This window comes from Sinohyriopsis cumingii, chromosome 3, assembly GCF_028554795.1.
Source record: "Sinohyriopsis cumingii isolate HCF-2022 chromosome 3, ASM2855479v2, whole genome shotgun sequence".
Taxonomy (NCBI): Eukaryota; Metazoa; Mollusca; class Bivalvia; order Unionida; family Unionidae; genus Sinohyriopsis; species Sinohyriopsis cumingii.
In genome coordinates, this window is record NC_142963.1 from 88,779,941 (window position 1) to 88,806,059 (window position 26,119).

At 34.4% G+C, this 26,119-nt stretch overlaps 1 protein-coding gene across 2 annotated transcripts in view; it reads right to left on the reverse strand.

Annotated features, from left to right (window-relative positions):
• LOC149803260 (calcium-activated potassium channel slowpoke-like) overlaps positions 1 to 26,119 on the reverse strand; it is a 346,338-nt gene that overhangs the window by 158,073 nt on the left and 162,146 nt on the right. For both annotated transcript variants that reach the window (XM_089952911.1, XM_089952912.1), the window contains exons 9-10: positions 19,509 to 19,614; positions 4,974 to 5,126 (exon numbers count right to left, since the gene is read on the reverse strand). In XM_089952911.1, the coding sequence (XP_089809037.1) occupies positions 4,974 to 5,126; positions 19,509 to 19,614 (259 nt within the window). The remainder of the gene's footprint in view (positions 1 to 4,973; positions 5,127 to 19,508; positions 19,615 to 26,119) is intronic.

The following is a 26,119-nucleotide window of genomic DNA, read 5'->3' on the forward strand; positions in this document are numbered from 1 at the left end:
AGAAACCGGATCACGCCTACAGACGGGATCGGGGCTTAAAGGGTTAATCATGCTATGTCCAAAAGGTTTACAAATGTGTACAAATTTGAAATAATAAAAAGAGCCTGAAAATCTCATCATAGAGATAGGAATGTGCAAGCAAAATCTCAATTATTTCTGTAGAGTAGTCTTTTTACAATCTTATTAACTAACTACTTGGATTAGACAGACAACAAATTTACCTAAGATATAACCCAATCAAAATGTCCTGCCACAAACAATGGGATCATAAAAACTTTCAGTTTAATCTTGGGAGTGGATGGATGTACATATGGATAGCCAGAAAGAACTGCAAACATATACCAATGGGCCCCAGGTAGCTAAGTGGTTTAAAGCACTTGCCTTTACCTATCACAGCCATCTCACCCCTGTCCATGTGTGTTTGAGTCTCCAGCTTAGCCAATGTGGGTATGTGAGAAAGCTTGCCAATAAATTCCAGTGGGTTGGTGGTTCTTACTCAGGTTTTCCCATCTTCTTCCAGTTATATCGGCCTTGTGCTGAAAAATGTGTTTAACCCACAACAACCACAACAAAACAGACACATCTCTATTAAAAAAAATCTTCTACCAAAGAGGGCTTGACAAAAAACCCAATTTTTTCCCATATCCCCTAAAATAACCTCCAAAACAATGGTTTTAAAGTTGTGAGCAAGTATACTTAATATTAAGATGCTTCAAGAAGCAAGGCCTTTGTTACCTTGCATAATTCTCAAATTAATTAAACTTATTTCAGCAAAATGTTTGGGTGGGGTGGGGTGGGGGTAAAATAAATTTTAATGGGATAATACTTATTACATGTTCTTATTGGAAAGCTATTACTTTTCCTTGAATGAATGATGAAAACTTTGTCCTCCTATTGGGGAAAACCAGAAGCTTCCAGAGCAATGAATCAGACCTGCATGAGAACCCCACACATGTTAGGCATATGTGCAAGTCCTAACTCAGTGGGGATATCAAATGCCAGGCAGGAGATTACTGCAGAATGAAATCTACGTGGGCCACTTTTTGAGCAATGATGACTGGGCTCAGTGAGAAAATGTTATCACTTTGGTGGGCTAAAGAGAGCAAGTAAATTGAGGATAAAGTAGTGTGATAGTGATGATATTTGTCTTCCTCCTATCCTCCAAATATGAATGAATTAGATAGTCCAATAAAGCAGCAATGGCTCAAACTTCATGGGCTTTAATTTCATGAAAGACATATACCTATCTGTAAGAAACAGGTAGGTTTTCTTGATAGTTAATGCAATCCATGTAGAAATGGTGGAAGCTGAAATATCAACTGAACCTTTAATGGGGAGGGAAAGATGCTTCCTAACCTTCCTTCTCTCTTCTGAGGCTGCCAACTAAAAATACAGAGCTCTTAACTGGATATAAAAGTCTATCATGGTCATCACCAACACAGATAAAGCTGAAACTGGGAATCTAAAGCAGGAGGGAAGCAAATGAAGAAAGCTGATTTTTGCTAAAAAAAGGGATCCTGGATGACAAAGTAGAGAAACTGATTTATAATTCCCACTGAAGGTGATACAGCCCTGCTCTATAGATAGGACAATGTAGCTTGCTCCTTTGTCTCACAAACACTAAGGCAATTAAGAAAACTGTTTTAAGGGTAAGGTTCTCAAAGAAGATTCACCCAAGTACATGTATTCATAGGGAGGTTTATTAGAGACCACAAGACACAAGAGAGATTCCATTTAGGCATCAGTTAGCAAGACACTGGTTTTTGCATTAAAAAAAATATCTGATTAGGTCTGCTAAGTGAGAATCCAAGCAGCTGAAAGGAGAAACTGGAGAGAACACAAGTAGTCTGCCTAGGGGAATTAGGTCTGCTGCAGTGTTCATGTTCCCCAACAGAAAGAGAAAAAAAGATGAGATGTCAGTGTAGTCTTTCCTCTCACTATCTCTAACTGGGACAGGATCCTGTCTACTCTGTCAAGAGGGATACAGATTAACCCTCTGTTTGTGAGGAAATTCATAACCACAAAGACAAAATCTTAAGCCAGATTGAACTCTGATTTCTCTAAGATTGGTAGAAGATCAAGCCTTGAACACTGCAGTGGACTTGATTCACCTAGACAGATTGCACTTGCATCCTCTCCAGCCACTCCTTTTTGGTGTTTGGGAACCACACAGGACCCCTAGAATATCTCCGATTTTCCAAGCATGGAATGAATCTCTTATTTTAAGTGTACCATATGTAACTTGCATAAGCAAATGGGACTCTACTAGATGTGGGAGATCTTCGAACAGAAGCCAGTAGCCAATGACTGTTATGCCTCACCAAGCCTGCAAAAAAAGAGTTTTAGTCTGGCACCAACAAGAACTGAAAGAGTAGGTCTGGTATGTCCACTCCATGTCATTAACAAAAGGGCCTGCAAGCTTCTTCGTTGAACCTTTAAAGCACAGACTTCTATGGCCTGCCTACTCTGAATTGGGATCATTGTTTTGATTAAGGTTATGCAGCTTTAAAAATTTAGCCAACGGGACTTAAGGGTAGTCAGAAAACCTTTGCTTTTTGAGTGGTTTAGAAGAGCCAGGAGGGGATGTTATGGACTGGTGTTGATGGTCTCTCATATCCTGAGTAGCCACAGAGGGGATGAGCCCTATCAAGAGTTACCTCCTCTAGGACAGCCGCCCTCAGAAGCTTCTTACAGTGCTCTAGTAAAGTCTTGGAAGTGTCCAGAGCAGCATCCCTGTCAAGGAGGGGAAGTTGTGCTGATAATGCCATGGACAAAGACAATGCATACATATAATTATTTGCCACTGCATCCAAAAAATGGAGAGCCTATGGTGAGTGATAGCTCCTTCAGCAGGCTGAATGAGGCTGTTGAAACAAGGTCAGCATGCAAGGCTATGTTTACAAATGACCTAGCCTTTTTTCTAGGGATTCCAATGCTTTTACTGGAAGGCAAGTCCAGCTTCCTGTACAAATACTCATTCGAGTTGCTTGAGAAAAAGTCGAAGGTTTAGTGAGCCAAGAAGGGCTATGAACCTTGTAGCTAGAAGCAGCTACCAGGGGTTGCAATATATCAGGAGGGAAAGACCAATGCATACATTGTCCAGCAAAAGCTTGGCCCTTGCTAAACCTTTGAGAGAGCTCCTTAATCATAATAAAGTAGGATGGAGCAAGAGATCTCGTCAAGAGTTAGCCCAAGAAAGTTTTTATAAACTGGAAAGAATTGTGGACCTGAAGGTTGGGACACTAGTTGCTGGGCAAAAGGTGGTAACCTCGTTTACCACCACTTTGTAGAACAGCCAGGACTCGTCATTTTTCTCAACTGAAGAGTGAGAAGGGTCAGGGTTCCAAAGGTAGGGGTAACCACCACATCGGCCTGATGTATGTCAAACTCGTTGGCTTCATGATGACAGAAAGAACATCTTCATCTTGCACTCTCATCTTGTGGCAGGACTTCATGGTCCAAGGTCTCTGTTACGGAGGAGATTTAGAAGGAGAAACTTTAAACATTAACTCCTCTTGTGGAGTTAAAGGACTGTTTCTAACAGAGGTCTCTGCTGCTGGTTTACTGCAACTCTCAGCCCAAGTAGAGCATTTGGGGGTAGAAGGTCTATCCCCCTCCTCTCTTTTTTGACCAAATCTTGCAAGACGATATAGATACATGCCCCTACAGGCACAACCTCATTACTATGTAGCCCGGTCAAAAAATCCATGGCTGAGTATAGGGCTAATCACTTCCCTGTGGAGGAAGGCCCAATATCCTATAGAGATTCACAGGGATAAAGGGGAAGAGGGAGAAGCCACTGATCCCAAGCCCTAATCTGGGATATGTAAGCCAGTTCCCATTCCACCATGGGATGAAATGTAGTTGGTGGGTGGAACACTGCAAATTCCTAATATTCATACCACAGCCACTCCAGAGAACCCTACCCAATACCTGGTAACAGGTGATGCAGATCTGTTGGCAGATCCATTTTATGACTTGCTAGACTTAGAGGTTACAAAATGGGCATCCATCTATCCTCCACAGTGTATACAGAATAAATAAATGGAGGGGTATCCCAGGGGGACTTCCTGTGGCCATCCTTATCCACACCTTGCTGAGACATTGTTACGGAAAAAAAGTTAGTTCACCTGAGGTCAAGCCAGAACGAAGTTTATGCTAATATAATTTATTCAGCAAAAACGGCACTAAGATTAGATGTTAAAAAGAAGGCAATGCTAAGCTTTCAAAGCAGGAAAAGCAATAAAAAGAGTTAACAGCATGGGACATCTAAAATAAAAATAAAGAAAAACAAAAGGTTCCAACTGCTACTAAGAAAACATTCAGGAAAGGCTATCCAAACTTAAAATGGAAAAAGAACTAAAGTCTGATCAATGAGCACAACAGATGAAGAAGTGGTGTGCAACATACTTACCATGTATAAAAATGTTACAACTCACGATATAGGTAAGGTTAATAAAATGACTGGCAAGCGAGTCTGTAGATTTCAAAATGCAAGGATGGAGAATTAAAATAAAATACCTACCTTATGCTGCTTACAAATTGTTTTTAGAATAAAAAACAACCAAAACTTAAACACTAACAACTGAAGAAGAGGTAAAATTCAAATGCTAAGATGTACAAAACATATATAGAACTAAAGTCTACCAAAAACACCTCTTAAGAATGCTTAAATAAGTAGTGAGAAAAGTTGATCAGGGTACAGTCCTAACATTTAAAAAGAAAACAGCACACATGACAATTAGTAATTCACTCATTTATTGGTGAAGTGGCAGCTTATCTTCCTTACATAAGAAATGTTAAACATTATAACAAGGCAACCAAAAATGTAATAGTCACCAGCACACATGCCCAGTGTGTGTGGGTTGTCATGCAGGGATGGTCCAGTGTTCTAGAAGCTTAATCTGGTTCACCCTAAAGTCAGGACAAAATTGTCATTATTCAGTCAGGGTATTAAACATCCATTTATTTACCTTATTGTGGTACTGCATAAGCTGTACAATGACCTTGATGTCTGCATGGTAGTTCTTAATTGATATGACACGCATGATGTTGGAAGCATCTTCCTGATCTGGATCATCACAGTACTTATTGGCCAGTACCAGACAAGCATCTGCTTGTTTAATCTGCAAAAAGATAAAGAAAATAAGAAAGAGTAATTATTTTAACTCATTTACAAATGTGGCATGATGTGTGCCTGATAAAAATCTGCAGTAAATCTGTAATATATTGCTGGTAATGCAGATGCTAGGTTATGTCATGATGCTCCAGGAGCAATGTAACAAAAGCAATCAAAAACATTCTTTTGTTGAAAACCACCATTCAGTTCTTCCGATCTTCAAATACAGTATCATTATGCTCTTATTATACTACAATATTTATCCAATGATATGTTTACTCCCATATTTAAACAAAAGTTAGCAAATACTTACTAAGATATCTTTCTCTGATGATATGCCCACACCTGACATTTAGAAAACTTTTGGTGGATGGCCCCTAGATTTATCATGCAAGAGATACTGTACTAGTTAAAATTACTAAAGAATGATTCAATGACTAACCTTTCATACTGCTGGATGATTATACAGCATCCTGCTTTGGCATGCAAGACAGGAAACTTTGGGATATCAGGCTTATTAGTGTTGGCATATATGGTAACAATATTGTATCAACATTTCCGTTAAATATATCAAGATGATGTACAACTTTAAAACACTTCAAGATAGACTGATAACATTGAAACTGACAATGCTGCCATTACATATGAGACAGGAAATCCCCTGTATATCAGGGTGTTGTGAAAACTTCATGCATTAAGTAACACTATATAAAATTTTGTTTGACAATAGCAACTAAATTGTAGAAGATGACAAAAATTCAAAAACTTAAAGCAAAGAATCTTAATCTTAAAAATATTAATACATCAACACCAGAAAAGTTTACTTAAATAAGAACATAGTCAATAATATAACAATGTCACTACAATGAATGATGCACATTTTAAGAAACTGTATACATACAGCATAAACAGGGGACCAGTCTAGAAAATAAATGAAATATTCTTTGGTGGATCTAAGCATTAGTTGGTATGGTTACATAGTTTAATTAAATAAATACTCTGGATGCAAATCTACAGGCACAAAGAAGTTAACAGAGTGTATTCAAGAACTAAAAATCCTGGGGAAATTCCACCTCCATTCAAAAACAAGTGCATCATGAATGCCATATTATGTTCCACCCAGTCAACTACAAAGGCACTAATAAGGTTACTGGTTAACACTAGAGATTAATGACCAATGGGTCTCAAACATTACTCTGAATAAAAGTTATTCTGCCAAACCTATCTTTCTTTAAGCCAAGAATTAACCCTGACCTCTGACCTTTTGATTCCAAAATCAATAGGCCTTGTTCTTATTTAAAATGCAAGCCCTCCACAAACACTGGTCAAGGTTCATGGTCTAGAACAGAGGTGGGCAAACTTTCCAGTGCAAGTACCGCATACACAAATTTACACCTTGTTGCGGGCCACATAGTTCATTAAGTAAAATAATTCATATTTGAAATAGCAAAAACAAAAGGTTTTTTTAAATAACATCGTAATTAATTTTCAGTTGTTAATATGTTGTTAATATTTGAAAACTTAAACTTAAACTTCAAAAGAAGCACATTTATTTGATAAACAGAGTAACATAAACAGAGTCAGTGCGAATGATGACTTTTTCCTAGGCTGCATGAAAACCCTTGGCGGGCCATATGAAAGCCCCTGGCGGGCCGCATGAAAGCCCTTGGTGGGCCGCATGCAGCCAGCGAGCTGTAGTTTGCCCAACCCTGGTCTAGAACATTGTGCAAAGTCCATTTGTCTTCTTCAGTGACAGTGAGTATTTCATTAATGCTTGTATGCCATCCACAAAGTCTGGTCAAGGAGCTTACTCCAGAGTAAATGTTATTTTCCAAAACCCTCTTTTCTTTGTGCTACAGTAACCTTGTCTTCTGAACTGTTGACCCCCAAATCAATAATAATATTCATAATCAATATAAATATTGCAACCTCATCTGTCCCAAAATATGGAAAAAGTAAAAGGTAATGCCTATTTAATAAACTGAACCAATCAGGTTCTAAGAAAAATGCAGATAACTGCCTAGCAATTTCAATACACCAAACTTGCCAAAATTGATTGAAAGACATGTCTATAACTCGTTCATGTCATATTCTGCTTTAGGCAGAATCATTCATGTGAGATATTGATCCTCCTAAATGATAAATGGTTTTAAGCACTTGATAAAGGTGAAATAATAGGATCCAAACTTAACAGATTTCAGGAAAGAACTTAATATGGTGGATCCTCTTGAGAAAACTGAAATTTACTAATGTGATGACAGCAGAATAAAAATGGCTTACTTTAATACTTAAGTGAGAGAACACAACATATTTATATATACAGGACATTCTGTCTGAACCTGGAACAATTAGATATGGAGTCCCACAAGGCTCAATTCTAGGTCCATTACTATTTATATTATTATTATAACCTACAACTTTTATTGGGTGATTCAGTTTCATTTACAGACCTACATCCTGATGACACAACATTATCAAACATCCAAAACACAAAGAATGAATTTTGCACAAGCAATGACCTGGTTGTCAATACTGGTACAACTTAAATATTACTTATCTCTGCACAAAATAAAATAACAAATTGTGATATTTATGAACAATATTTAATATGGAAGAATACAAATTTGCAAATGACCATGATAGAGTACTTGGTATTTTTTTAGATAATCTATCAAGGCCTGAACATATCAAATATATCAGTAAATTAAAGCTAATTCAAGAGTATGGTTTCTCAGTATGATAAGACATTTTCTCCCAGAAAGGAACAGGGAACTATTTTATAATGACTACATACAGCCCTAACTAGATTGCTTTAATACTGTATTGATAATTCAAATCTGAAAAGCTAACACATCTTCAAAACAGAGCATTCAGGTTATTGACATACCAAACAGAAAATGGGAAAACCTAGCTGAAAAGTTAAAATTACCTACCAAGGACTGAATCCAACTGAGAAAATCTAAGTTAATGAACAAGCTATCCCATAACAGTGTTCCAGTGTATGTACAGTCACTATTCTAGTATAGGCATCCCGGTAACACTACAAAGCTGACATCAATGTCTGCCACACAAAACAACATTTCCAAACCAATAAGGAATTATCCAGTGGGTGGGGATATATATATATATATATATATATATATATATAGATAGATAGATAGACATACATACATAAACTGACAACTCCTCAGAGAGAGAGAGAGAGAGAGAGAGAGGGGGATAGAGAAAGAGATAATTTATATTGCCTGAAATTGGAATGCTGGTGGGGTAGGTTGACTAAACATGATTGCCACACAAGATCATTTAGTTTGTCAGATTTGCAGGCATTGGGAAAAAAATCGGATGTTTTTTTAGAGGTGTCCAATATATGGAGGCTCAGTTAGTATAAGAATAATTTTGTTGGGATCAAAATAATCATCCAGACTGCAGATAAGGCTGGGTTACAGTGGGGTCAGGTTTGGGGAAGTGTAACTTTAAAATTGAAAGAGAAAATATTCTAGAATTTGGAAAAGTGGAAACAAGATTTGTAAATCTTTTTGTTTGAGGATTCATGCTTCTGTCCACTGAAGACCCTAGTCAAAATTGACAATAATGATTTTAGGACTTTTTAAGAGGAAGCAAGTGCTTCATGTAAACTTTTGCTATCTTAGCTAGATTGACATTAACATAATTCAATAAATGTACCGGTACTTGACTTTCAATCTGCGTACAATGCACACACATTTATTTATATTTATTATTTATATTTGCTGATGTTGTTGTAGATAATATCATTTTGTCCTGTGGAGATACTGACATGGACAACATAATTTACCTTTTGACCATGGATGGTGATTTAATTTTCCAGTTCTTTGTCCGAATGACATTTGCTCCATTGTGGTATCTATGACAGCTGTTGTAGTTGTTATTGTGGTATCTATGTACAATTTAAATCCAGGGATTGTTCTCAGGATTTTGTTTTCCATGTAAATGGTGCACAAATACTTTCTCATTGATTTAAAGCGTGTTCAGATCTGATTCCTAGTGATGATACAATGCAGTAAAGCATTGTCATTGCAGGAACATTGAGGTTATATAAATGGGAAAAATAATACATAGGCAGACACTGAGGAGAGAAATATTTAAAATTTCAGCATTTAATTAAACAAAAATATTGTATATTATATGTATGGTTCTCCTTTCTAAACTAGCATTGAGTTGCCACCCCATATGCCAATAAAATGCATTTATAATGGTTTCTCAAGATGTGGTCTCAATTCAGGACATAACATCATAAAATCAAATTGATCTTTACATTAAGTATTGGGTCACTAATGATATTATCTCCCAAAATAGTGGATGTTCAGTTTTTTTGGGGTGGTAGGATTTAATGGCACTTTTAACACATTACTGGCTATATTGTGCAGAGGAAATGGGAGGAGCTAAGTATGTTTCCAAAGAGGAGCCACAGTTGCTCAGTGGTTAGAGTACTGGGCTTGTGAAAGGATGTGGGTCTCAGACCAGCCATTTTCAGCTACTGAGGTGTATCCATGGGCATGGAACTTTACTCCAATTACCACAGCACTAAATAAGCTAATTGTGTTGATGTGCTGTAAAGCACCAACATAAACCAAAAACCTTTCCTATGGGCACAGAGAGACAGCTGGCCAAGACTGGATTCTGCAAGTAGGGAAGTTTCTTAGTATTCTTATATCTAATAATTTGTTTCCTAACATTATGGACCTTTGTCCACTTGATCACCTTATAGAAATTTCAGCTATCATTTGAGGTAGATGATATTTAAGCAATGTAAAATGCTGTATAAACCAGCAAGTTTTTAATATAAAAGTCTGCACAATTACAGTATTTCTTTTATGATGGGACCAATGAGCTAGCCTTGTCAGATTTATAAAAGTTGGGAATGGGTTTATTATCAGACAAACCTTTCTTATACAGAAATATACAAATATTTCAAACAAGTTTGGAATGGTTCTGTAATCAGATAAACCTTCTTATACAGAAATATACAAATATTTTGTACAAGTCTGGAATGGGCTTGTCATCATACAAACCTTTCTTACATCAAAATATGTAAATAATTTGTACAAGTCTGGGGATGAGCTTTTCATTCTGATTCTGTCATGGAAGAATTCCAGTACATAAACACACTACTACTTCAGTTAGTGATGGTAAATATGCAGTATGACATTGTTTCATGTACAATGAAACTTCTTTATGAAGGACACTCAAGGAGCCACAACAGCATGTCTTCTATAGACAAGTGCCCTTTATCCAATGGTTAAATATGTAAAATATGTATAGAAATGAAGAAAAGGGTCCTTAAATGCTGTCCATTGTGATCAGACATCTATATGGAAGTTTCTGTTAAGATATGTTTTGCTGTATAATCTAAGCATTATTACAGCATTTATCCTATGATAAGACCAGGGACCAATCCCATATATATATATATATATATATATAGAGAGAGAGAGAGAGAGAGAGAGAGAGAGAGAGAGAGAGAAATGTTGTATTAAACCAAGTCAATTGGGTTAACCAGAAAATATATTTTCAAGCAATAATAAATCCAAACTGAAAATATTTTTCAAAATTACTGAAATTCCCAAGTGAAATATTTTCTTTATTCAATTATCATTCAGAAAGAAACCATGGCCCAGATAATTAATGACTAGTGCCAAAAACTACATAAATACAGAACGATAGGTTAAGAGTCATAGATTAAGAATTACAATCTGAAAATGAATTACTCATGGGAAACTAACTATTGATTTTATATTACATGTATTCCCATTGGAGTTTGAGTCGATACACTGTTATTTCCACTTCAATTAGAAAGGTTTCAGTCTATAAATATTTAATAAACTGTTCCTTACTTTTATCAGACATCTATTTTTCTTGCATAAAATTTTCAAATTGACATATTCTATCTTTGGAAAAGGTTCATTAAATATTTATGATTCAAACTTTCTATAATGAACCAAAATTTTCTTTATCTATCAAATCAAAAGAAGCCAATACAGTTTTGGGGGATAGGACATTCAAAAATGTTTGCATGAACTGTATTTGACATTCTTTCCCAATGGTTGTCAATTTGTTTGCTGCTGACACCACAACTACTAACACAATCATTATTTTTTCATAATGATGAGGAATGTCTTCACTAACTTTTAAATTGTGCTTGTGTATTTTTTTAAATCTCACTAATATCATGTACAACATCAATATTTTTTTTGCAGATCATCCAAAACAGTACAGAAGGGGATGGAACTTAAAGCACAAATGAAGAATCCTCTAAATTACAAGATTATATAGTTCTCTACTTGACCTCAGGTCACAATTAGCATTTTCTGAAATGAACCTCTGGTGGTGCTCTACAGTTTTGCATTTTGTATAGGGTAAGAATTTTAAAGAAAAAGAATTTCCCCAGCTTTCTTCACTGGTTATACTGGCTTTTTTAAAAAAAAAAGACCTTGTATATCTTAGGTACAGATTTTGTCATTTTCACTTCCTGAACATCAGAGGTAAATTGCATAAAAAAGAGCCAATAACTTTTTTACATTATATATATTTAGTAATTCATTCATTGCACTTTCAGAACCTGGTACTGTCTAATCTGTCAAAACTAATTTTCCCTTTTTAATAGCTATTTTAATAGCTGCTACAGATAGTATAATTTAGACTAATTCAAGCTGAATATATTAGCACAGGGAGCAGTCATTTTAGTTAGCAGTGTGCTTAGATCAGGTACAATTTCCAAAATCACAATATCCAAAGAAATGTCAGCCATATTACATTAAAGTAGCACAGAGGTATGCCAAGATCCTCTCCAATGTGCATGTTTTAAATGCAAACAACTTCACCTTACATACGTCACTCACTCAATTTAATTTTGATTGTATGGCTGAAACATTTAAGTCACAAGCATCAAAACAGTCCTTCTGAATAATTCTCCTGTATTTCCCCCAACAGAATAGTATGTATTAATGTCAGTGTCTCTAAAACGTCCACACACAAAGCCCATGATAAAAAGTGAGCTATTTTAAAAATACACATTACATTTTGTCAACATAGCAACCAATGTTATGCTGAAAGACAGGAACATGAAACTAGCCAGAATTATTACTGAGATGCCAACAATAAATTTTACAGTTTGAAAAGGGATGGAACAGATGAGGTTCATAAAGGTCAAAGGTCAAAGTATATAATATCTGCCTATTGTTTAATATGGAATAAGCGAATTTGCTCTGTCATCATTTATTTTTTAATTTCATTGCAAATAAATGAAAAGAAACATTTTTACTATTTATTTTACTTAATGCAACAGTTTTAAATTTAAGTTGACTATATTCCTGTATTCTAAGACTTCTTAACTTCACCATAATTAAGGTCACTACTCAAACAAACATGCCTCATGGCAACGTAAGTAAGAGCAAGAGCAAAATGGGCATAATTAGATTATTTTCATGCTTAACATCAATATTAATGTACCTTTTAATTCAGAACTTCATACATGATGATATGAAAATAAGAAAAATAATTGCATACATTTTTATAATTATGTTTTAAGGTGGCGCTCTACAGTTTCATAATTTGCATAGGGTTAAAATTTTAAAGAAAAATATTTTCCCTGGATTTCCTCACTGCTTATACTGGCTATATAAAAAAAACTTGTATATCTTAGATATAGTTCAAAGAACCTTTAATTCCCTTTATTTTGGTGTATGACTGATGGGTGTAATATGGGTTATAGAACATACAGCGTTGCCTTGATCCAGATGTGCACCTTTCAAAAAAGTGCTAGCTCCACTTGGTCATTTTCCCTTCCTGAACTTCAGAGGTAAATTGTATTTAAAAAGAGTTGATAACTTTTTTTTACATTTTATATATCTGGTAATTCATTCATTGGACTTTCAGGAGCAAAATTAATTTTCCCTATTTTAATAGCTGCTACGGATAGTGTACTTTAGATTAATTCAGGCTGATTTTTTTTTACTACAAAGGAGCAGTCCTTTTAGTCAGCAGTGTGCTTAGATCATGTAGAATTTCCAAAAGTATAAGTATATTAAAGTAGCATAGAGGTATGCCAACATTCTCTCCAATGTGCATGTTTTAAATGCAAACAACTTCACCTTACATATGTCTCTCTCTCAAAAGTACATAATAACTGGTGAGTACTCCCATTATGAAATGGAAAATAACCTTCTAGAATGATCCTGATGATTACAAAATAAAAAATATTAGTTATTATTAGAAACCAGAACCTGGACTATATCAAATACACATAGGAAATTCCAAAACCTAGACCAAGACCCAAATAAACATACATGTATTTACTTCAACTAATAATAATTCTGATTTTAAACCCATTTACATAAAGAATAATTTAGCTGTGCATTAGTTTTTTACTGAAAAAAGTCAATTCAGGTCAAGCAGAAATGAACTCAGTTTTGGACAAGGTCAAGTCCAACATACAATGTTATATTACAATAGCATGTAATGACAAAAACATGCCTACTTACATGTACATGTCATGGGAGTTTAAATGACTAATTATAATGTATAGATGTGATAGGAGTTTAAATGACTGCAAATAACGTGCAGATGCCATGGAAGTTGAAATGACTATTTATATGTGTACATATCATGGTAGTTTAAATGACTACTTACATGTGTAGGTGTCATGGGAGTTTAAATGACTACTTACAAGTGTAGATGTCATGGGAGTTTCAATGACTACTTAGAAGTGTAGATGTCATAGGAGTTGAAATGACTATTTACATGTGTACATGTCAGGGTAGTTTAAATGACTACTTACATGTGTACATATCATGGTAGTTTAAATGACTACTTACATGTACATGTCATGGGAGTTTAAATGACTACTTACAAGTGTAGATTTCATGAGAGTTTAAATGATTACTTATAGTGTAGATATCACTGGTTTTGTGGTTTTATGGATTTAATACCATGCATGAATGCTTATATTTGGTGGAGGAAGAACTTCCAAAAGACCCCTGGAAGAACCACTGACCCATGGGACTCTCTTGTCAGGCCTTCTCACATTACACATTGTCCAAGCTGAGGCTATAAACCATGCAGTAAGAGGTGAGGAATGAGTGATCCACCACTTGGCCACCTGGGGCCCCAGATGTTATTGATCTTTAAGTCCCCTTAACAACTAGTTTTAATCTCAGTCTATACAGTTATATTACCCTAATCATCACCTTTGCCATTCTAATTTTCTCTCAGCAAATTTCCAATTTGAATGTCTTTTATGTAATGGTCACCTGCTTTCTGTGGTCAGTGGCCAAGTGTTTCCTAAAGAAACAAAGGTTACTACCTGCCTTAAGCATAGTCTCTGGCACATATCTACAGTGACCAATCAATCCTTTGCTTCATGAGGAAGGCATTGTTTAGATATAGGAATATCACATGAACTGATGTGCAAACATTCCTTATCTCACTTCCACTCACCTTACTCCAGTCATATTGATCATGTAACTCAAATATGTCAATACCTCAAATTTGAGAGCAGGCAATTTTTGTCATTAGGGTAAAGGGTTGAAGCAATTCAGATGCCATTCTAATTTTCTCTCAGCAAATTTCCAATCTGAATGTCTTTCATGTAATGGTCACCTGCTTTCTGTGGTCAGTGGCCTGGTGTTTCCTAAACAAACAAAGGTTACTACCTGCCTTAAGCATACAGTCTCTGGCACATATCTACAGTGACCAATCAATCCTTTGCTTCATGAGGAAGGCATTGTTTAGATATAGGAATATCACATGCATTGATGTGCAAACATTCCTTATCTCGCTTCCACTCACCTTATTCCAGTCATATTGATCATGTAACTCAAATATGTCAATACCTCAAATTTGAAAGCAGGCAATTTCTGTCATTAGGGTAAAGGGTTGAAGCAATTCAGATGCTTGACTGGCAAAAGTAGTCTTGTTATCACATTAGAAATGGAAGTCATCTTTTGTGCCAGTGTGATAGGTATAGTTCAATATCTTCATCTATTTGCCTGTGAATTAAAGCTATCTCTGAAGACAAAAGTTTGTCTTTGAGAAGAGATAAAGTTACAACCCTTCTAACTGTTACAACTCTATGGTCCTAAACTACATAACAAGAGCAAAACCAACAAGTTTTGAATGACTGAAAAATATTAGATTATTTCCCTAAAATACAAAGTGAAAGAATTAAACATTACTTATAGTATGGTGAATGAATTCCTATAATCCTAAAAGTTCTATCAATTCCATTTGTTCGAAATAATCCCCAAAAGTTCCAAAGGTATTCCAAATGATATTACTATTGATGTGTCAACAGTATAGAAGAAATTACGGATATAATCCCAAAATATCTTTACATGAATTCATGGTAATTCCAATTCAAATATTAATCCCATACCTGTCAACTTTTCAAAAGCCAAGTAGAGAGATTAAGACCTCAAATCGGAAGGTTTTTCATGGAATTATGGCATCATGGCATTCACTAAATACTGACTGATCTTCAGGTCTAATATGCATGAAATTCTCAAAAGACGTGCCATTCTCCCTGTGACCACCTTATTTTCCCCCAGATAGTGCCCTCTTAGCAATAAGTGATGCCATTTGGGTTGAACTATACCCATGTTGGGATAATTTCCAGTTAACTGGTAGAAATTCCTGGTACAGTTTGTATATGTGATACTTTAGCTTGACCCAATGCTAAATTGGTTGGTATTGTTTGTATGAATGTGAAAGGTGTTTATTCTGGGACTCTTTGATATGAAAGGCATTTTGGGAGAGAAAATCAATCTATTATTGCTTTTTTCTTTCTTTCTTTACATATTAGTAACAATACCCATATCTAATGGATGGTATCATTTGTAGGTTATCTACAAGGTAACTATGTAAGCCACATGCTGTCAGGGAAAGAAGCAACTCCATACACAATTCTAACACAACATTTCCATGGAACATTCCTACCAAACTTTATCAAAGATGGTTAAGTCATCCTGGAATTTAAATAAATTTCTACCTGGTTGCTATGGATCACACACCATTGCTGGGGAATGTGTCCTAAGAAATGTTCCTACCATGTAAAATCAAAGTCAACTCAACTGTCCTGAAGAAAAAGTTTAAAATAGGTTTCCATGTGGCTGATATGGAATCCAAACCATTGCTATGGGAGCCATCCCAAATACAAATCTGGTAGAACATTTTCTACCAAGTTTGATCAAACTATATTAGCTGTATTAGAAAAGTAAAAGATACATTTTCCACCTGATTACTAAAGTATCCACACCACTGACAGGGAAGTCATATCATAAATAACTCTGGTACAGCATGTCCTAAGAACACCTTGTACAAAGTTTAATAAAAACTGGCTCAGCAGCCTTACAGATAAAATTAAAATTTGTTTTTCCATATCGTTAAAAAACATCCTCAGTAGTGCTAAGGGGAGATACTCCATACACAATTTTGATAGAGCATGCCCTTAGAAACATTCCAGTCATGTTTGATCCAAACTATTTGAGTAAAGAAGTCAAAAATAGTTGTTCAACCCAGTTGCTAAGGAATTCACAAAATTGCCGCAGGGGCCACCGTTCATCAAATTTTAATTGAGCATGTTCTATCAAACATTCACACTAAGTGTGATAACAAATGACAAGGCCATTCTGAAGAGCTCAAAATAATTGTATATAGCAGTATAGAGATAGATATACATCTATCATATGAATTGCAAAATGAACTTAAGTAATATTTATTTATCCCATCTTTAAGTTAACTGTACTTCTTTCAATTACATTAATTTCTTTCCTCCAGTGTTAGAATTGTTCTATTTTCATTGGAAGTTCTTCTACTGTTAGTAAGGTATTAATGCTATCCGTGATCAACTGCAATAATTACTGTAGTGGTAGTGATTCTCCAAATAAAGAATCATGAAACTTATTTGGAAGAAATGTACACTTAATCGAGCAAACTAAGGTAACTCTGCTGAGGGACCCAACCACTGAACAGACTGAATAATTTATGTAAATAGGCTGGGATGAAGTCAAGTACAATGTTTGTCACACACATTCCATGATGCAAAATGAACCAGCAAAATGAAAAGTATGGCTTGATTAAATGTATGGAATGGTAATAGGATTAAAATTTATTTATGCTTTCTTCTTTAACTATACTCTTGCTTTATTAAAAAATACAATTATGCATGAGTCTTCCCCCCCCCCACTTCCTTCTTAGTCCATTATTTTCAAGTCATAATTCTTATCTGGACAATTTAGCTTTATTTCTCAGTCTTATTCTTTGGTTGTTTTTATACACAAACTAAATTCTCTATTGTTATTTGATGATGGTTCTTTATTGTTATTTTGATCATGGTTCTCTATTTTTATTTTTATGATTTTCTTCCCATATCTTTCTTTAAATTCATGTTCAAAAGATTTTATGAGCCATCTACAGAACCATGAAATGAAAATAATGGACAACAAATGTCATGTAACAAATAAATCATGAAATAGAAAAGTAGTAGAACTGCACTGAACAAATCTAGAAACACAAACACTGATTCAAAACTCATTAGTAGGCACAGGGCACTGTTAGTAATGGAAACAGTGTACAGGTATATGCTGGGCATTTGGTTGAATCATGAACTGGAAGCCAGGACCACGACTCAGCAAATTGACACTTTTTTCTATGTATGACAAAAGATTATATTCTGGATAAAAGCTTCATTATTTATCTTATCAATATTTTTAATTGGATTTTGCAATATGCTGGTATTTAAAGGACTGGAGGAATGATAGTTTTTCAGACGAAAGTCATAACAACTTCGAGACGTTAACATAATTTTCATTTTAGAAAGAGTAATGAAGCCTTTAGACCAGAATGCAATTGCCCAGGGAAATTTTGAAAAAAATAAATGGAATGATATGGAGCTGTGATTCTTACAATGGCATCAAAATGTTAAATGTATAAAATTAAATAAATGTCCTTGAAGACAACCTTCAGCTTGTTATTGTCAGACACTTAAGTGATGGATGATAACACTTAACTAGACACAATAACAAAGAAGAAATCATATCAAATTCATGACTTCATCTTCTCAGAGCCATGATTTTTACCCAATTTAAAATGTGTGAGTTGTTTCTCTTTTTTTGATGAAAACCAAAATCTCTGAACATGAGATTGCAACTTAAATATCACACAGACAAACTGATAGATGGAATAGTCTTAGAATCATGACATTTATCCCACATCATTATTCATTTAGGTTACAATTTTATGTCAGCTTAATTGTAGATAATTAATAAAATTCTGCTGTTAATTGCTGGGATATAGTTTGAACTGTTAAATATGACAATCCCTGTCAGAAGTACTATAAAAACACCCTTACCAAGCAATGATCTGAAACTGATGTCTTCTTCTGATACTAACTCTTGTCAATATTTCTATAGTACATTCACTGAAATCAGGTACCTGTCTATATATTTTTTGCACCAGTCTGCCATAAAATTAGCTGGCATCAGACCGGCAAACTGGTGGCAATTTCACATGATGTACAGTATGCATGCAGTATGCCCCTGCTGCATACTAATATAAGCTAGTTGAAACTTGTGTATTACACAACGTCATGGATACATCTGGTCTGTTGTAGGCAGTATGTACAGTCCTTACCTCTTAAAGACTAAGCACAAAGTTCACATTTCAATGTAAATTCTGTTAATTTCTTGTTCTTTTCCTAATTTTAAGCAGCAGTGATCATCATTTGCAATTTAACTGTCCGTATCTTATCTGATTACATTTCCTCAGCCAGGAAGTATGTCCATTAAGGAAAATAGCTCCTGTAAATGATGTTTTGAAACAACAGTCATCAATACAGAGCTGCATACCAAATGTGGATGAAATCCTTGCTAAAGCTATGCTGCAGAAACCAAAGTTATAAAAATAAGCAATCAGGGACCATAACTCCTTTTGATGATAATACAGAGGGCTGAAAATCAACTTATTTTGAGCTCTAATCAATATAAAGCTGATACCCATATCTGACATTTCCCAGTCAAGTTTTGATGACTGAACAGATGGATGGTGTGGTGGAAAACATGACTGCATTACAGGGCTCATCTGACTTTGTCAAGTGGGACTCAAACTAGAAATGCATCAATGTAATATGGAAGAACCAATACAGTGCCTGTAAACTTAAATAAACACTGAATTTAACCAAGGAAAGATAAACAGAGATACAAGGGTAACTGCTATACATTCTAACAAAGTCATGGTGGGGGATAAAAATAGCTAATTTGAGATATTATTTCTCAATTTGTAATATGGTTACTATTTCTCTGAGGCATAATGGAATTTAAACAATAATGATTCAAGCACTAATTTAGTATCTACTAACCTTTACTCTCTCAAGATCTGTGGCATCCATGACAGTTCCATGGAAAAATTCCACTTGAGTGAAGTGCCTCTTAAGCAATCCTTCCAGTTCCAAGTCAGGCAAAGATCTGAAATTATCCAATCATTAGAGGCCACAACATTTGCATAACATTATAATTATTCATTTTTTTTATGCGCAGCCTTCATGTCACCTCTGCCACAAGTTTCATTTTTTCATCCCAATAAAATTTTAATTATTGTTTTCCAAAATAACTGTATGGAGTTAAGGCCCCTGTTTGAACTTTTTCCCTCAAATTGTATATTTGAAGAGGCATCCATTTAACATGACCAAAATTTACAGCTTTTTTTAAAATCAAGAATGATACCTGCATTTTACAAAATATTGATCTCAACAACAACAAAAAGACACAATGAGTATAATGCTTGCAAGGAAATCAAACTATGTTGGGAACTCATCTCTCTCTCTCACACAATATGCGACTGCTGTGCTAGCTGGTCAGCTAACAATAAAACAGCTTAATTATCACGAAACAGTCCAGTTATACAAAGAAATATATATATATCAAGAAATAACCATACTGAAACTCTAAATGGAGATATAGGCAGCTGTGGATTAAATTCTTTTAATTTAAAAGTCAATTTAATACCCTAAATGTTTTTGTAAATGTATATATGCTACTCTAATTTACTAATTATTAACAAGCATAAAGCTGTAACAAATTCAGAGAGACCTAATGTCTGATAATACTTGAGTAATGTTAAAATTTTGTCATAAAAATGTAATAAATGCCAACATTCTGACGTTTCAGAACCAAGGTTAAAATAATGAGTAGATACAATCTTCAATAGTTTTTTTTTAAATACTGAGATCAATGATTTGTTTCTATAATTTATTCAAATATCCCTCACCTCCAGTAAAATTCAGGTTACCATATATACTTGCTTTTAAGTCCAACTGCAAACTGCAGAGACCCAGATGTCCATCACATAATGTGCTGGCAGATCTAGGTTTTTGCAGCTTGCTATAACTAGTCAGTAGAACAAACAATACAGACACTTGATCTGCTGGTGCATTATGCAACAGCAATCAAAGTTTGTGCTGTTTTGCAATGTGATTTATTTCGTGAGTATATACAGTATTTATTGTCTAATAACTGTTTGTGTTTACATGACTTGCAAGAAAACTTCACTTTTGTTTATATACTGTAAACAATTATCACAAAAACTATTATTTCTGAATGCTCATTTGATAAAATGCTAAAATGTTATGATAATAATAACCTGAAGTGAATGCTTTGGTACAATTCAATAAGTTAAAATACTAGTATAAACTAGATTACTGTTATTAATTAAAGTCAAAATATTTAAATTCTGAGCATAAGATATCTGTACTTCAAACATTACCATGGTAAATAGTCCAACCAAATGTATACTGTAGAATAAACAATGCTAAAAGGTGGGGTTGGGGGTTGGGAGGTTTGTTACTGTTTTAACAATGTTACAAAAGTGTACATTGCTGGTTAACTCATTAACTCCATGTGCCATGCAGGTTAACTCATTAACTCCATCTGCCATGTTTATGTCATGAAGCACTGCCCTACTTCAGAGCTCTGTAACATAAAAATCCTTTACAATATACCAAAGCAGGTGGTATTGCAGAAAAGCAGAAAAATATAGTTCTACAAGGACATTAAAAACAGACTTTCTAACTGCATTAAAAAATATTGTTGAAAAAAACAAATTTTTGAGACCCAATTTTTTCTCAGTCTTAAATATTAGCACTTTTGCAACTGGAGTTTGTGTCCAAATTTGAGACCTTTTAGACTTAGATCTGAATCAGATTAGTCTGAACTGCACACACACTGCCAGATGAACCTTTGCAGAAAGTAGATTAACTTTCAGATCTGGAGAAAAATGGAATCAGGACATGAAAATCATGGGTCAATACAGAAAAAAGAAGAAGCAGTCCAATTTTCAACCTTTTTCACATTCACGACATCAACAGCCAATCCAAAACATCTTTCATACACCTAAGCATCCAGTTAAATGAAAATTTGTTAAAATGGATGTGTTCAGATCCATTCAGAAGCAATCTAAAAACTGTGTTTCCTACCGCAATTTCAGATACAAACAAAAAGAATGTTCAGGACTCAATGAGTTAAACAATTCTCAAATTGGTACTTTAGGTTGAACAATATCAAAAAAGTGTATATTTCCGGTTAAACATTGTTGCAGAGTGTATATTACAAAGTTAAACAATGTTTCAAATTGTTTATAGCAGGTAAAAATGTTTCAAAGATTATGTTTTGTATGTTAGTTGGCGGCAGGTCAAAGAACTAGCCAGGTAAAACAAATGCTATCGAAATTCTACAGATAGACTTTTGTTCAGAAAGAAAACTGGCAATCAATTGTGTATGTTTGCAGCAGTTATTCTTTTAAACAATTTTAAACAAGTTTTTAATCTTTTATCTGCTAAAAGTCTCATTTCTTTCCTTTGGTATTTCATCAACATCTGATCATATAAAACCATTTTTGCATGTTAAAATCTGCACTACTATAATCTAAATGCATATGTTCTACTAAATTTATCTTCAATTAAAAACATTTTAACAAATCATGACCATTTATTCTTGAACAGTGGCATAACAACCCCAGCAACTACGCTGGGTACAAATGACATGCTATGGTTGTTTGATAGCTGCTTAATAGTACAATAGCACATCAATCGCAGTTTAGTGCCAAGACAAATGAAGTGTCTTGCCTTTGAGCACACCAAAACAGCTGATCTGGGTTCACTTCAAACCTGTGGTCTTTGGGATAACTGCCATAACATGTGTCACACACAAAAAAACACGATTTTGGACTCCAAAACTCCCTGACACTTTGTGTTTTGAACAACACAAATTTCAGGAATCTTAACCCCAAAGTTATTTCATCAACAAAAAACACTATATTTTTTTACCACTGTGATATTTGCCTGCAATCTGTATGTTAATCTGTATGAACAGTAAACAATCATGCTCAGCTAAACCTATCTTCAGGGCATACAGCTGATATAGAGGCAATTGGTGAAGTACATCAGTAGAACAACCCAATTCATCTGAAGTATCTTCAGACATTAATATAGGGAAGGACACTGATGTTATTACACATCTCTTCATTGAATGAGAATGTTAAAGCTAATGTTAATAAAGTCTGTGATCAGCAGCAATATTTCTTTTAGCTTTACTAAAGTCTGTGATCAGTGGCAACATTTCTTTGAAGTTAGATTTTTACTCCATATATAAAATACAAAACATAAATTATTTAAGTTGTCAGAATAGTGTTCAAGTGTAGTTCAATTTTTAAAAGTGTGATTCAGGAAGCAACAGACTATCAGCAAACCCCAACAAAATAAATTTCAAAACTGCAGGTTGACAGGGAGTTCAAAGGTAATACAAGTGTTATATATATATATATATATATATATATATATATATATATATATATATATATATATATATATATATATATATATATAGAAAGAGAGAGAGAGAGAAAAAAGATGTGTATCTGAACTTTATACCCCAAAATCAAAAAGTTTCTTATGTAAAGCACAAACCATCCTTAACATCTGGCCAATGAACTTCATATAGAATAAATGTTATTGTGCAAAAACTATCTTTCTTTGAGCCACAAAGACCCTGACGTTCTGAACTCATAATCACAAGCCAAAGCGCAAACCTTTCAGAAACTTTGCTAAAACACATGGTCTAGGATCCAAATTAGAGAAGTTTCTTTCTTGCCCAAAGTAAGAGTCATTCATAAGTTTTGGTGAAGGTACATGATCAAAAACCAATTTTTGTGAAGAAACCATTTTTCATTTTTAGATAGTGACCTTTGACACTTGACCTTTGAGCCACAAAATCAAAAAGCTTTTTCCTTACCACAAGTGTAAGCCATCCACAATGTTTGGTCCAGTGTGTGACCTAAGACTAATATTTCTGTGTCGGGACCATTTACCTCTGTTCAGTGACCATGACCATTTGACACTAAAATCAACAGTTCTTTCCAGCCCATATGTTCAAACCATCCATAAAGTCTGGTAAAGATAGATGGTTTAAAAGTAAAGTTATGCAGCATGAATGGAGAAGGTTACAAGACAGATGAATGTAAAGACCATAACAGAGACAAAACCTTTTAGCAGACACATAAAAATAATGAAAATCTGAAACACTTCTTCAAGTCTGAAAATTTAATCAGTTTAATCATAAAAAGCACATAAATATGTTGGCCAAATTTCTCTATGTTGAGTGATTTTTGTTCAATTTTATTAACATGATTATCAGAAGAGACATACATTTATGTATGGGTGTATGAATGAAAAGCCTTTCATACAAACACACCCAAATCATGGGCATAAAATACTGATAAAAGAGGCCCAAGTGGGCTTGAGATCACTTATATGGCTGACACCTAAAGTAAGCCAAATGCAAGCCAAGAAATATAGGTTAATAGAATGCTTCCTATCAAAATGTCTTTAAATTCTGTTGATTGGTCCTGAAGGTTTCTCTACTTTCACTACACTATCTTAATCATGTAGAGTGGCAAACCAGCATCATTTTTACAGATGTGAATGGCCTTTATGCCTTAATGCTTACTGTCAAACTTGGTCAAAATCTGTTCAGTAGTTTTTGAAATACTGTTTGAAGGCATACCTGTTTCAGTATTGGCAGTCAAATTTTGGTCACAGATCATCATTTGTTTAAATCCAAAAAGCTTTAAAAGTAAGCAAAAATTAATTAAAAAAATTACAAAAACAAATTCAGTTCATTTACATATAGATAAAAGAATGCCTGTCAAATTTAAGTTGCCATAGTAAAGCCATTTTTGCAAAACTGTGCCAACAAGGTTTACACTCACAAAGTTTCAAGCCAAAAAATCCAATTTTTTTAACAAAAAACATGAAAATCTAATCAGGTCACCTACATGCATATGAATGAGAAAAAATTCCTCTTAAATTCTATTTACACACATCCATTACTTTTCATATAAGCCTGCTAACAAGATTTCCAGGATGTTGGGAAGTTTGTCTCAACAAAATGATAGATGGACAGATAGGACCAAATCACTGTGCCCTATATGAAAGCAGTAGTGGCAAAATAAAGGACAGAATGATCAGGTAAAATTTATGTGGAAAAATAATATCTAGTCACTTTCTCACTTTTCTAGGTTCATCAATCCTGTTGCATTTTATCACTTGTTCATATTTTTTATGTATTACATAGTGCAAAATACATAAATGAATAAAATTAACAGAAAATGTTGCATAGCTAACAAAGAGTAAAACCACAATAGTAACAGAAGTATAAGCAGAAATTTTTATAGGATTGCACAAGCCCCCAAAATCTTGACTGAAATATATGGGCTTCACCTTGCCATTTAAAACTTTACATACAATTAGCATTAAATTGGAGTAAACACTGACTCCTTCCCTTTTTTGTTGGCACATATTTTCAATAAAGTATGAAAATTTCAAAGTAGATAGTTGGAAAAGCTTTAATTGCCTATGACAGGCCTCTCATACAGTCTGGAGTTTTTAATATTCTCCATAAACTATATCCACATAAATCATTCTTCTGGTATGTACTTTATCCTTTTGTACAGAGAACTTTCTCTTATTTAAAATTGGCACATTTGTGTACCTAAGAATCAGTGAAAGTTTTTCTCACCAACAAATACTGATAAATGAAGAAAAGCAGACAATATATAAAAGCTAAAGATATATATATCTATTTCCATGATATTGGAAATTATGGCAAAATTTATGGAAGCAATTACACCAATCACTGCCAATCTTCCCTACCCATGTAGAGAGATATTATTTCTTAATTGTTATTTTAACAATTTAGCCTATTTAAATGAAAGTGTACTAGGCATGATCATCAAAGTTATTTCAAAGAGAAAGACTTTATGCTCACAGATCCATAAAATTATAGATCATTTCCAGCTTAATTAGTTTCTGGACTGAAGATTAATGAGTTCCAAGACTGTAGATCAAAGAATTCATCAACTGCCTCTCCATTACAAACCATTATTAAGCACTTCAATGCTTCATAAAAGAAATGGAAATCAGACACTGAGAGCTGGATCCAAATGTAAAGCAGGTCTCTTCTGATATTCAGTACTGCCATTATTATGTACCCTTCACACAATTACTTCAAGAGATTAATTGCTTTCTTCATTATAACTCAGTAGTATTTAGCCTAAGACTGTGAAAACAATTTGAACTATAATAATTATCAGAATAAGATATCCAAGTGGGTCTAACTTCACTCATCTGTTTAACAGTGTAATATACACCACTTCATGAATGCTCTAGGTCACACCATATTAAATCTATTCTTGCAGTTTTTAATACCGTATATACTCATGTATAAGCCCATTAGCATATAAGCTGACTCCCCAAGCTGAACAGGTATAAACACTAAAAAGTGCATGACCCACGTATAAGCCAAACCACAACTCCGAGACATCACAAGATGCATGCGGTAAGTTCTAAATGCATTTATTTAGGCAAACTTATATTAACAAAAAGTACATGTATACTTATCTCGGGCATGGCATGTATGA